This window comes from Ambystoma mexicanum, chromosome 3q (genome assembly GCF_040938575.1).
Source record: "Ambystoma mexicanum isolate Mex_15411 chromosome 3q, UKY_AmexF1_1, whole genome shotgun sequence".
NCBI classification, from domain to species: domain Eukaryota; kingdom Metazoa; phylum Chordata; class Amphibia; order Caudata; family Ambystomatidae; genus Ambystoma; species Ambystoma mexicanum.
The window spans coordinates 1,152,404,566-1,152,417,892 of record NC_090926.1 but is presented as its reverse complement, the minus strand read 5'-3'; the positions used below and the strand labels follow the sequence as shown (position 1 = coordinate 1,152,417,892).

The window sequence follows — 13,327 nt, the reverse complement described above, 5'->3', positions numbered from 1 at the left end:
TGCACACGACACACTAGGAGAGGAGGTCAAAGGAGGGTAGTGTAGGGACACCAGCCACGGGGATAAAAAAAGGGCAAGTGGACAGAGAAAGATATAGGGTGAGCTTCACTTAGGTAAGGAGCAGATCTTCTGGTGCTCCGTGACTGTAGCCTCAAAACCACTTCGAAAACTCTCCCCCCTGCAGAGTACTACATCACAATACATACACAATATTGTCACCTTTGAAAGGCAAGGGTCAACAGTATTGCGAATGGCTTGTGAGGCAGCTGGAGGGAGGCCCTCCCCCACAGGAGTGTCTCTTGTGGTGGGAGGATCGGACTCGGAGGATGCTGTGGAGGAACGCAATTGACTACGCTCTTCACATGGCACCACCTTGCGAATGTCCGCAGTGTGGAATGAAGTGAGGTGTCGCTTCATTGTTGTCGTACCAAAGCTGTACACACCAGGTCTCCCGCGACTCAGCACCGCCTCGGACTGGTTGCACCTCACCAGGTTCGCACATGCTTTTGGTATGTTCCCATAATCAGAAAACAACCGCCACACCCACGACTCCCGGCGAATGCTCCTAGTGTGGAGTTCCACCACTTCATTCTCTTCCTCCTCTTCTTCCTCGCTCTCTACATCCTCACCCGTACATCTCTTTGCAAGCCCTTGGGGAGGTGGTATTGGTGGCGGGTTTGGGGGTGGTGCAGAGGCTAATGAAGCAACAGCAGCCTTGGAAGCCATGCCGATTACTTTCCATTTTGGTCACTACAGCAGTAAAGGCAATACACCTCAATCTGCTATAGCTAGAAGGACGATGACGATGAGCTCAGGGGTGTGGCCATTTATATGTGTGTAGGGTTGTGCCTCGTGACCGTCTTCATCCCTCCAAAGCGGTACAACATTTTTACACAACAAGTCCTCAGGTAAGCTATCGTCTGGGATATGTGAAATTATATTTTTACACTCTACAACATTTTGCCTTGTGTCTACACGTTATTTTGTACTGCTGCGGAAGCACACAAACTGCACAAATTAGTACACACGCTCAGCGTGGGTGCAGTCACATGATGACATCCTGAACACATCCGTGACAGAAATGGGAGTCCGCTGGACAGCAAATGCAGAGTAACAAATGTGCGCATGCGCGCAAGTGTCCTACGGACAGTGTTCGGGTTCTCAAAGTAATTCAAAGTGCGACACATGTGAGAGCACAGTTAGGGACAGGCGCGCTGTTCGCTATACTTACGGTTGTACTCCACATGTGCATACATGATATGCTCACTGTACGGACAGGTCCAGTGTCCCTAGAACAACTCCATTTTGTTTCACTACAAACTTGCCGCCCACTGCGCCTGTTCTAAGGACGCCACCATTTTGACTCGGACGGTACGGACAGGTATACTGTCCTTAAGACACTCCATTTTGCTCATTTACACCATCCCGGAACCCTGGTGTGTTCTACGAACATGTTTCATCTCGTTTGTAAGCGACACGGCCAGGTATAATGTCCTTAAAATGCCCCTTTCTGTTTATGTGCGCACAACTTGAACAGATGTTGTGGTCAAACATCAACTCCATCTTACTTCACATTAGTAAAGGCAGGTGTACTGCCTTTAGAACACCCACATTCCATTCTTTGCGGATAGGTCGAACAGGCGCGCTGTCCGTGAACATTTTAAGTCTTTTAAAAAAAGTTTTTTCCACGCAACTCTATAACTACAACTACAATACAAACACATTCCAAACCCACACACACACACTTCAATCTAAAGAAATAGTGGGGGAAGCAGATACTGACACAAATATAGGGGAATTAGGATTCAAACCAGGGTCTTTATGAGGAGAAGATTTCTGAGGGGAAGAAGGGATGGATATTTCGTCAAAACGTCTATTTTCTTCTTGAAGTTTTGGGGATGGTTCACTAGGGAATGGAGAAGCGGGGCAGGTACAGGTGGGACAATGGTAACAAACTTTTCCTCTCACACAGTCCTCCACAAACTCCCTTAAACTTTCAAAATTGTCATTCAGTACATCCATTTTCTGCTCAATCCTTTTCATCCTGTTTTCTTCTGTCTCGTTTGTTGGCCTTTCTTCTTTTCTTTCCTCGTCTGAACCAAAAAAATATTCATATATTAAATGTCTATAAAAAAAATGATCAGTATTTTCCTTACGCAGAGCAGTGTGTACCATTATTGTCGTTGTCTTCTGACATTTCCCCATGCGAAAATTCTCCTTCAGCCACTCCAAAGTACTAGCCATTTCTATGTCAAAACAACAGAAAGAAATTATTATTTCTGCACCACATACTAAAAAAATTACACACACTTACAAAAAAATGACCTTCACTCACTATTTTGATGTAATTTCCCTTCGTGCTACTGCGTCCGTCCACTGTCGGTCCAGGCTGCAGAGTTTCTATGAAGTGATTACGATGGAGGCACCCTTTTTTTATGGTACCATCCATTTCATTCTACATGGTTATTCAATGTGTCCTTTTCATTTCACACCTTTAGGTTTCCATATTTACTTATTACTACTTATAATGTCTTTATGTCCTTCTTCTACGTTGCAGATTTTTGATGTAAGACAATAGTACATTTTCAGATACCCCCTGCTTCTTTGGATAATGTTCATCCCGTCCGCCCCTGTCCGCAAACAGGCGCTCAGTCCGTCCCTTTGTAATATCAATAGGGAGGGGGTTCTATATGTTCTATGTTAAATGTATATCAAGTATGTACATGATACTACATATCTCACACAATCACATGATGACAGTGTATATTCAGCACAACAACTTCATTGACACAATGTTATGATTAAGTTCCCCTTCCAAAAAGCTGTAAAATTCACTACAAAAAAAACTTTGTTGAGGGGACGTTATGGTTAAGTTGCCCTACCAAAAACCTGTGCATTTCACTAAAGGAAAATGTTTTCGCCCTCCCCATTATGGTTCAAATTAAACCCAAAAAAACCCTGAAATTCGCCAGTTATGGTAAACTAAGCCCCCATACCTGCCATCACCACTGTGCACTGCTAACACTAACACCCAGAACATGAAAGATGGCATCACAAATGTTATTGATGACATCACTGACGACATCACATGTTTAGCCCCTTTGTTTTCGTTCCCTGCCACATATATATATGTACATTCAGTAAAAAAATGTTGTTAAAGGGATGTTATACTTCACAGTAAAACCAAAAAACACTGCACATTCCCCCATTATGGTAAGCTCAGGAACCATAACTCGCAGCATCTACGTGCATTGCTAAGACTAACACCCAGGACATCAAATATGACATCACAAATATCATTGATAGGGCCTCATTACACGGTAGGCGGTAGCCATGGCGCTATTAGCGCTATTAGCGCCATGGCTACCACATACCGCCTTCTGGATCCGGGTTGGCGGTATGGGGACTTATCTGGTCATTCCGACCCTGGAGGACCCGGTAAGTCCCCATGCCAATTACCATTCCCCATTCCCATTTGAGCCCCCATAGGGCTCAATGGGAATGGGGAAAGAGCTAATAACGGTACCACTATTAGCGGTGAAGTCCCTCAGTGGGTCCCTTCCTTAACGTGTGGTCTGACCACACATTAACGACGGGTCCCACTGAGGGACCTCGTAGTAGGGCGGGAGGGGATTACCAGCACTGGTAATCCCTTACCGCCATCCGTGTAATGAGGCCCATAGTCTCGAAGACTAACCCGGCAATCTTTGCCACCTAAAATTGTCCTTGTTTTTGTGATCCAAGCACAAGTCACATTGCATTAGTACAGTCACACCGTCACCACTGAAGATTTGTGTTTCACTTAACAGAAAATAAAAAAGTTGCATTATTAAGACTGCTACTAGACCGCACAGAGCTGTCTTTCTAAAGTGGTCTGTCACGCCCTCACCACACACGACCTAGCCGGAAGAAGGAACTCACGGGTGTGAAAGAGTAACAGGGTGTGTATACCTCCTGTGCCTGTTTCTGTCTGTATGTCTTTTGTGGGTGGAATGTTTGCGTGGAGGGGAGTGAATGGGGGAAAATGGGTGTCCGTGTTTTTGTGTTTGCGTGGGGTGTAAGGGGCTAGGGAGCGAGTACGTGTTTGTGTGTGCTGAGGTTGTGCATGCATGTTTTTAGGGTGGGGGGGCAGGGATGGATGTGTATTTCGAGGAGTGAAACCCCCACATATTTAACGGACCTCCCAGCCAGCACAGGAGAGGGCAGGCGAGGTATCGTCATTGAGGGGGTTTTGGGCGGTAACCCCCCCACGTGATTGTGAAATTCTTAAATATTGGAGGTCACTCCAGATCGGAAGTAATAAATGAGTCATTTTTACTTACTTTCTGTATTCCAATTATTATTGGTTATATTGATTTATGATATGTATGCTTTTCTGGTGTTATGCCAAAATAAAGGTGTTTGCTACATGACTGGAGTAATGGGATCCTTTTGACTTACATCTGGGGTAATGTAATATTTCTGCCCTATGGTCGGAGGAATGGACTCCTGTTATTTGGCTGGAGGGATGGATCCCCCATGTCTGTCTGGAATGTGATCCTATTGTCCTGTAGTTGGAAGAATGGAATCCTCCTGTCCTGCACCTGGAGGAATCGAATCCTCTTTACATCTGTGGATATGGAATCCTCTTGACCTATGGCTGAAGAATTGGAAGCCTCCTGTCCTATGGATGGAGGAATGCACCATGGCTAGAGTAATGGAATCCAACTGTTCAATGGCTGGAGGAATTCAATCGCCACGTGCTGTGGCAAGAGGACTGGAATCCCCCTGTCCCATGGCAAGTGGAATGGGATCCTCCTGCCCAGTGGGTGGAGGTATGGAATCCTCCTGTTCAGTGCGTGAAGGACTTGCATCTTCCTGTCCCGTGGCTGGAGGAATGGAATCCTGCTGTCCTCTGGCTAGAGGAATGGGATCCTTCTTTCTCATGGCTGGAGGATTGGATTCTTCCTGTAACGTGACTGAAGGAATTAAATCCTCCTGTCCAGTACGTGAAGGACTTGCATCTTCCTGTCCCGTGGCTGGAGGAATGGAATCCTGCTGTCCTCTGGCTAGAGGAATGGGATCCTCCTTTCTCATGGCTGGAGGATTGGATTCTTCCTGTAACGTGACTGAAGGAATTAAATCCTCCTGTCCAGTACGTGAAGGGCTTGCATCTTCCTGTCCGTGGCTGGAGGAATGGAATCCTGCTGTTCTCTGGATGGAGGGATGGGATCCTCCTGTGCCATGGCTCGAGGAAAGGAATCTTGGCGGGAGGACTGGATTCTTCCTGTAACGTGACTGAAGGTATGGAATCCTCATGTCCAGTGGCTGTGATCTTGCATTTTCCTGCCCTGAGACTGAAGGAATGGAATCCTCCTATCCCATTACAGGACGATTGCAAGTCTACAGTCTCATGTGAAGAAGCTTGGAAGCCTGTTCCCATACAGTGGGAGGATTGGAAGCCAGGGCAGGTGAATTAGCCACTTACAGTCCCAGGGCTAGACAATAACATATCTGTAGCCCAATGACCAGAGAATTCAAGTCTGCTGTCACATGAAAGAAGGAATCGAATCTTGTTTTCCTATACAAGTGTCAGTCCTCGATGTACACTGGTGGTCCACACTGATTTAGCACACGTATTAAGCAATAAGCCCCGAGCTCGGTGGGGGCATTAGCGCTTCAGCTAATAATGTAACGTAGGCCCCCGGGGTATTACCTGAAGCAGTAATCCCTCCCCCCATCGAGGGCTGTAATGCTTTTAGTACCCCAGCCCCTTACTAATACATTCTTTTGATAAAATTGTGAAACGCTGTGGTATTTCACAAGTGAAAGGGGAAAAAAGATGGCTGCCATGGAACAGAGAGAAGGGACTACACATAGCCCCTTCTCACTTTCCATGGCGGCCATTCGCACAGCTGCAGGGATGCGCCGGAAACACTGCTGTTTCCAGTGCTGGCCAGCGAACAGAAAGCACAAGATAAGTTGAGAGGGGGTGGGAAGAGAGTAAATATGTTTAAAAGGGGAACGTGCCTTAGGGAAGCACTTACCTGAGCATCCAGCCAAGGAATATAGCCTCCTCCAGCATTGAGGAGGCTCGGAGCGGTGGGATTTCCGTATGGTAATATCCCAGCTCCAAACCTCCCCATTGCCTGGGAGGACTAGGCCACACCCCTGCCGGGCACCAATATACATTATTCTCCACCTGCACAATGCATGCGTATCAACGTGATATAATTATATTGATCTCAGAAGGAAGAAATTATGATTTGGTTCTCCTAGGATTCTCCGATGTCACATCTAGGTTACAAGATAAGTGCTTAGGGCATTCAACAGTATGATCTACTTCATGGGGTGAGCTTTAACCCCCAAATCCTGACTAAATACTTCCATAAGTGCCCGAAGGGATCCCAAGTGAGCTTGTCGATTTCATCAAGAATCAGTTTCTTCATTTCTAAGAATCAGTTCAACTGGGTTCCCTGCTGGACGGAGAACACCTTTCACCATGAAGTGGAATCACATAGTTCTCAAGCTGCAAAGTGCCTGAGATTGTCTGTTCGAACATCATGGCTAGAGGTGGGAACAAAGGGCAAAACCCTGTGAAAACCCAAATGCCACAAGAAAATAGCGCACCAGATAATCCAGTGTTTTGGGTGGAAATACCACCCGTTACTGCCCCTCGGTTTGGCAGATTTAGCTCCAGTTTATGAGCTGTGGCATGGCAGTGTCAATACCCATATTTGGAGTCCTATGAGACTTCATTGGGGATCTGGCAGATTTACCACCGGTGGTAATCATTACATGGTAAATAGACCGATTTTGGGCATTAGAGGATTTACCTCCGGCATGTTGCTGGAATTAAATCCTTCACTTGAAACATGGAATTCTGTGGAGCTATAAAACTGGCGGTCTCATTTATAATCACCCATCAAAGTGGTGCTAACAGAATTAGCACCAAAAGCATACTGCACCACCAAATGCGTAAGGAGGCCAATGGGACATACATTTGTGAGCAATAAGATCTTTTCATATTCTACTGCAGAATAATTTCAAATCAATAATACACATCATTAAACATTAACATTATCTTAAAAAATGTGCATGGGCAAATTGACCTATATTTTGCAAAACTTTTGTTTCGGCCCCTGACTATATTTCATACACGTGTCTGTTGGGCTAATGGGTTTCGCCGTCAAGGCAATTCTCTTGTCAATTTGACCAGCGCTAAGAATGGGTCTGTAAACAAAATAGTCCCAAATCCGTAGTATTTTATTTTCATGCTGGTCCTTGTGACTCTCGGATCCTCCCTGTATTCTGAGACGGCCTGTCAACGCATGTCAGCTCCTGGATACACTACTGTATATTGAGGCGGCCAGGATCCGGCGTGCCCGAGGCCTAGACAATCTCATTCTCCGCTCTGTCGGTTGGCTTCGCCGAATCCTTCTGACATCACGTCTTCCATTTCAGAAGATAATGCTCCGGCTTTTGCTTCATCCTATCATCTCTTTAGCGATAAAGCCCTTTCGAGGAACCATCTCCGCGAGCGCGCCGCTAGACTACTTTCTTCGTTTCCAGTAATGTGCTTGGCTCTCAAAAGCCGAGGACCCGGTAACCCCTTTGCGCGACTCGCTGGCTGGAAATGACGAGCCAATAATGGAGTGCCCGTGTCTGCTCCCTTTCAGTATATCCTAATTTGCATCTGGATGACACCAGTTTTAATCATGGCGTCCAGGCAATTAACCTCACTTCTGCGCCAGGAGTCTGTGAACCTCATGCCGCTTGGTAAATCATTAAGGTGGCAACGAAGGGAGCCGGCCGTTCATCTCTTCCACTCAGGTGAAAAAAAAGATGTCTTCCTAACGAGAGGGTCACTGCCTCCACATTTATCCTAATAATAGGCGATCCTGAGATCGGCACGCGGTAGCGCCGTCGTGGACCCCATTGCTCATCCAGTAACCGGGCAATGGCGGCACCGGAAAGAGGTTTTAAGATGGAGGCTGAATTACTAACAGCACAAGGTGATACACAGGGAGTGGGTCGGCTCCAGAAGTTGTCCTCTGGCCTCAGGTGTTAGCGTGAAGAATGTTGGCGCCAGCATTACATGACGGATTGGCAAGAGCTGAAAACAAGGACCGCCCCTGTGTCTCTCTTCCTCCTTTAAGGATGAATCCATGTCCGACCAACAGGCCACCACGCTGGCCCTTTAACTTCAACAGAAGGGGAAAGACTCTTGTGAAGTAGGGCAAATGAAAGCTCAGAAGAGCAGATAATGCGCTCCTACCATTTGCGCTACTTTCTGAAACGCTATGGTGACCTTATCGCTAAGGACCTGCGCATTTCAGGAGAGGCTGGACAGTCAAACGATATGATAGGTTATTTATAACGCGCTTAATACCCAGAGTTTTCTAAGCGCAGACCCAGGGATTGACATGTGTTGCTCCACGTCCTGTTGATTCCAAGGCGAGCACGTTGCACCTGAGATATCCATACGTTAGTAGGGAGCATGACAAAAGCATTTCCATTTTTGTTTGGGGGGGTGAAAATCCAAGTGTGACAACCGTGGTCTAAACCGCGGTTATGACTCTTCAAAAAGACATCATGCCAAACCAGACAAGAAAGGACCCTGCCATGATGTCCGTCTCCACAAGGGGAAGAGCCTAATTTATGCGCATTTAAAAGCGCATCCCGTTTGTGAATTCGGGATTTGCTTTTAACTGCGCGGAAATGCAAAGTGGGGTGGGGGATTAGGAACCAAATAAATTCAGATGCCCTTTGAGAATCGGTCCCCTCCTTTTTGGGATCCAGTAAGAGGTTTGAGAACCTGCCCCAACATGTTTAGCCGCTCCCCTTGTCCTGGAGGAACGCCCACCCACCGTTTCACCAGGAAAGCCCTCTTTGTCTGTCTCCCTCGCATTACGGCACATGCATTTATCAGGATTCTGCACTCTGGTACCTAGAAAACCTCAATTTTCACATACTGATTTATTTTTGAATTTTGAAACACCAGATGTGTCTACTATGCCGTCCCAACCTGCGACCAAAGGGTTTTGTGCACATTTTCAGCCGCGGTTGTGCCTTGCTAAAGCGATCGATAATCCTGGAGGTTTGCCAATTCTCCGGCGAGGTGCGAGCCTCAAGGCTACATAGCATAGCGGTGCTGGCCGAGCCCGGGGGTTCCATGCAGCATTTTCTCATCTTGCTGTGTGTCAGCATAGCTTCTAAGAGGCCCTATGCCTTACGGGACTCCTACAGCCAGTCCTGGTTTTGCGCATTGCATGCTGGGGCTTCAGTTCCATGTTATTACTTTGGCAAAATACCCTATGGGTAGGGTGACCAGACGTCCCGGGAAAACGCCCTCCGTCGCAGCGTCCGGAGATTTTTTTAATTTTATAAACCCTGTCCCGGGATTGGAAGGGTGGGTGGCTACGGGCCCAGTTTTTGCCGGACCTGATTTCTAAATCCCGAAATCCGCCTGGCGTGACTGTTCCTGTGCGTGAATGGTGGTATGAATGCTTTTCACGCCCCCATTTCCTCCCCCTTCCCTTCCTCGGCCGCTCTCCTTCAATGAGAGGAGTGTGACTGTGAGCACCCTCCCCCGCAACAGTCCAGCAACATAGAAGTAGGACTACCGTTTTATTTGTGTTTACTTTAGCCCTACTTCTATGTATATGGCCTGTCCCGGTTTGTTTTAATTTTAAATCTGGTCACCCTACCTATGGGATATCCCGGGACTGGTTGCAGGCATCACATATGACATAGGGCCTCATTACACGGAAGGCGGTAATGGTTAACGGCCACCGTTAATGGTAACGGTGACCGTTAACCATTACCGCCCTACTACGAGGTCCCTTAGCGGGTTGGTGCTTTAACGCCTGCTTTTTGCAGGCGTTAAAAACCAACCCGCTAAGGGACCTCAGAGCTAATTACGGCACCGCAAAATTGCGGTGCCGTAATTAGCGCCTTCCCCATTCCCATAGAGCCCTATGGGGCAGAAATGGGAATGGGGAAGGGCAATGGCGGAAGGGGGATTTACCGCCCCACCAACCTTGGAATGGGGCGGTAAATCCCCTTTCCGCCAAGGCGGTGCCGGTATTTTACCGGCATGAGCCATGGCGCTAATAGCGCCACGGCTCACCGCCTTCCGTGTAATGAGGCCCACAGAGTGAATGTACAGGTACTAAGTGCTACCAGGGTTCATAAGTGGATGCCGGGCTAGCCCTACCCTCACTCCATGATGCATTCCTCCCTGTTCTTTGTCTATCCCTTGTTAGGCTGCAGCCTCAGCTGCAGGGGTTCCCCATTACAGTAAGGATATTGGTTTCCGGGGGGAGAGGGAATTCAGGAAGGATAGGGCTGCTCTCTGTAGTGAAGGCCTCACAAGGCAGGTGTATTGTGTTTCTGCAGCAATTCCTTCCAAGACAGGACCCTAGTTTCGGCCAGATTGGTCTTTTGTAGACTCAGACCGTTGTATTCCGGAACACGTTCAGTATTTTCCATTATAGCTGTTATTGTCATTATTTTGGATATTTATTGATCACAAACAAAGCTTCGGGAAGTAATGGGCTCTGCACATCAGTTGTGGCTACAGGATGATGGTTAAAGGACTGAACAGTCTTTACTGCATTGGCACTGTGTTAGGGTGAATTCTCAAGAATGTGCTAATTTCTCTTATCTTTTGAGACCCCCAGTAACTTTGCTGGATTTCTAGGATTTTAATGTTTACCTGGAAAGAGTGTGAGACTTTTTTTCCCCACTCTTTCATGTATTTTGATGTGTGTTTGAATTTTGTGTTCTTTGGATATGTTTTTTTTTTAAACAAACTCCATAGGCATCATATTTTTCTTTTTGTGTCACACAGCACCTTCGGTGCAGTGACACAAGGGTGTCTTTCAGACTCCCCAAGGTTTATAGACCTTCTCTGGGACTGACTACCGTCTCCCAGAGCATGTGAAGTTAAATTGACTTTGCTTTTTAAATTCATAGACCCAGCACACACTATCTTCCAATATAGTGCTGGAGGGATTGCCTAGGATTCCCTGTTTCTAAACACTCATGTAACAGTCAAATGTTACCCTTTGCTCTTGAAATGGCTGGTGGCAGTGGTTTTAGAACAAACTACCATGATTTTTCCCGACCGCGAACACCGGTAGCTAAAAATCGGGTCAGCCATGTTTTTCAATATGGTGCCCATGACCCCTCTGTGAAAAACAGACTCTGGCCATCTTTTTTCAATGTTTCTTTATGAAAAGGTCCTTCTTGTGTTCAACTCTGCGTGCCAAACCAGGTTTGGTCCCTTTGTCCAATGCCCTTTGGCGGACTTCAGTGCTGAAGCTCTCCTCTGGCGCCTGAGTGTTTGGGGTGGACAGGAAGTGAGGGAGGTGCCCGAATCTCCCTGTGCTTAGTCTCCTAGGAGACCTGAATGACCTCTGGTGTGATCGGCTGGCTGACTGTCCGGCAAGGACAGCCACCTTGCTGGGTGAGTCACAGCTAGGCTGGAATGAATGGGAAAAAACTGTTTAAAAGCAGGTCTCTGGGACTTGGAAAGCAGAGTCGTCCACTGGAACGAAAGAACCGAAGACGAGCTGAAGGAAGACGACTGCTGCAACTCCTGGACCGTTGGTTTGCCTGGTAAAGCCCTGCTGCAGGTCCAAATTACCTGAAACTCCATCGACAGAGAAGCTCCTTCAAGGATGACTTCTTCCCTTGAACTTGCAAGCCACCTGGACACCGTCTACATACTGGTTGAATTTTCATCAGAGTGCTGTTTGAAGTGGCAAAATGGGAAAATACCCTCCCCCCATTCTCATCCAAACCATGGCCCAGGACATCAAGGCCCAAGCACCCCCCGTGAGAGGTGTTTGACCCATTCACTTCATCACCAGACGACAAGACCCCATCTGTCCACGGCCCACACGCTCAGGGAGCCTGCCCACTACCACGTCCTGGTCAAGCCGACGTCAGCCTCATGCACCAACTCGATTAGACAATAGCCAAAAACACCATCATCGTTAGAGATGCCATGATGACATAGCCAACAGACAAGAACACATGTGCCACCATGCACACTGGTCACTCACATACCAACCTACACGAAGAACATACTCACTGCTATGACGCAGCGGACTGGTACACCCACAGACACGCATCGTTTTTATTTTTCACATAGGCCACCTACAGCACCGCAGAAACGTAAGACGCCTGAAGAGCTTGTGTATACATGCTTGCAGATGCTTTCTCGCTACCTATCCCTATGAAGACGCCACCCTATGTATTTACTGTTGCATATTATGGATTGTGTACCGGAACCCAGAAGCTTGGCCCAAGGTAGGCCGCAAAAAGCAAGAGTCCCCAGGCAGGAGCCTCTCAGACAAAAAATCCTCTCAGAAGAAAAAGCAAAGCGCTGAGCACGCAGAACGAGCCCCAACGAGATCCCACAGCCAAAGCTGCGATGTTGCAACCCACATGCCGCGCTCCCAGCGCCAAGGTTACACCTGCCATCACCAAGCACTCCTCAGAGCTGAAATGCAAATCAAATGCTCATAATTCTGCTCCACCAACGGTCTCTCCACACATGACCACGCCGAACTGACAAGATGCCAAGCTTACGAGACAGAAAGTCGCCCGAGTCCCACGTCTGGGACTCAGGTTGCAACAACGAAGCAACAAGTTGGACACCTACAGCGATGGGAAAGACGTGCACATCAGCCACTAGCCAGACCTGTCCATTGTCCACCACTAACACATAGTTGCACATTGTTGCCAGCACTAGCTACATCGCGAGCTGGGAACGGCGATGGTCCCAGGCTTGGGGGCTCGCGAGGGAACCAATCAGAATATGAGGGGCTCACCACTGGCGCCATTTTGGATAGCTAATCACCAAGTGTCCCCTTGTAACAATTTCAGTGTAGCAACTGTTAGGGACAACCCAAGTGTACCACCTGACCTGTCCTTATCCAATAATCCTTCCTGCTATAGGTAATCATACTAACCCTACCACTCGGGGAGCCAACCCAAAGTGGCGTTAGGTTTTGTGATAATTTTCCCAGTTGATGCAAGTAGCGTGTCATACTACGGTAAAAAGGGCCTGCGAGCCCCACTAACGCTGAGAGTCTCTCCGGATGTATACGAGCTGAGAACTATCCCTGCCGTTACTATAATAAATAGCAGTAATTAATTTGCTCTTGTGTGTGCCTCATACTCCTTTTGGGACGCGGGAGGAGTTGGGGCCTCCCCAGCCCTGGAGGTCTGCCGGCACCCGGGAAATCACCCCGACAAGTTGGAGGCACTGCTGAAATCTGTTTGAGGTTTACCTAACCTAAATTTGAACTACAAGGCCTCTTGCAACGAGGCA

At 47.6% G+C, this 13,327-nt stretch overlaps 1 protein-coding gene across 1 annotated transcript; it reads right to left on the bottom strand.

Annotated features, from left to right (window-relative positions):
* Positions 1–4,728: 4,728 nt before the first annotated feature.
* LOC138448082 (acidic proline-rich protein HP43A-like) lies at positions 4,729–5,298 on the bottom strand. Its single transcript, XM_069604623.1, has one exon. It carries the CDS (start codon positions 5,296–5,298, stop codon positions 4,729–4,731), a length of 570 nt encoding a protein of 189 aa, XP_069460724.1.
* Between the last annotated feature and the right edge of the window lie 8,029 nt (positions 5,299–13,327).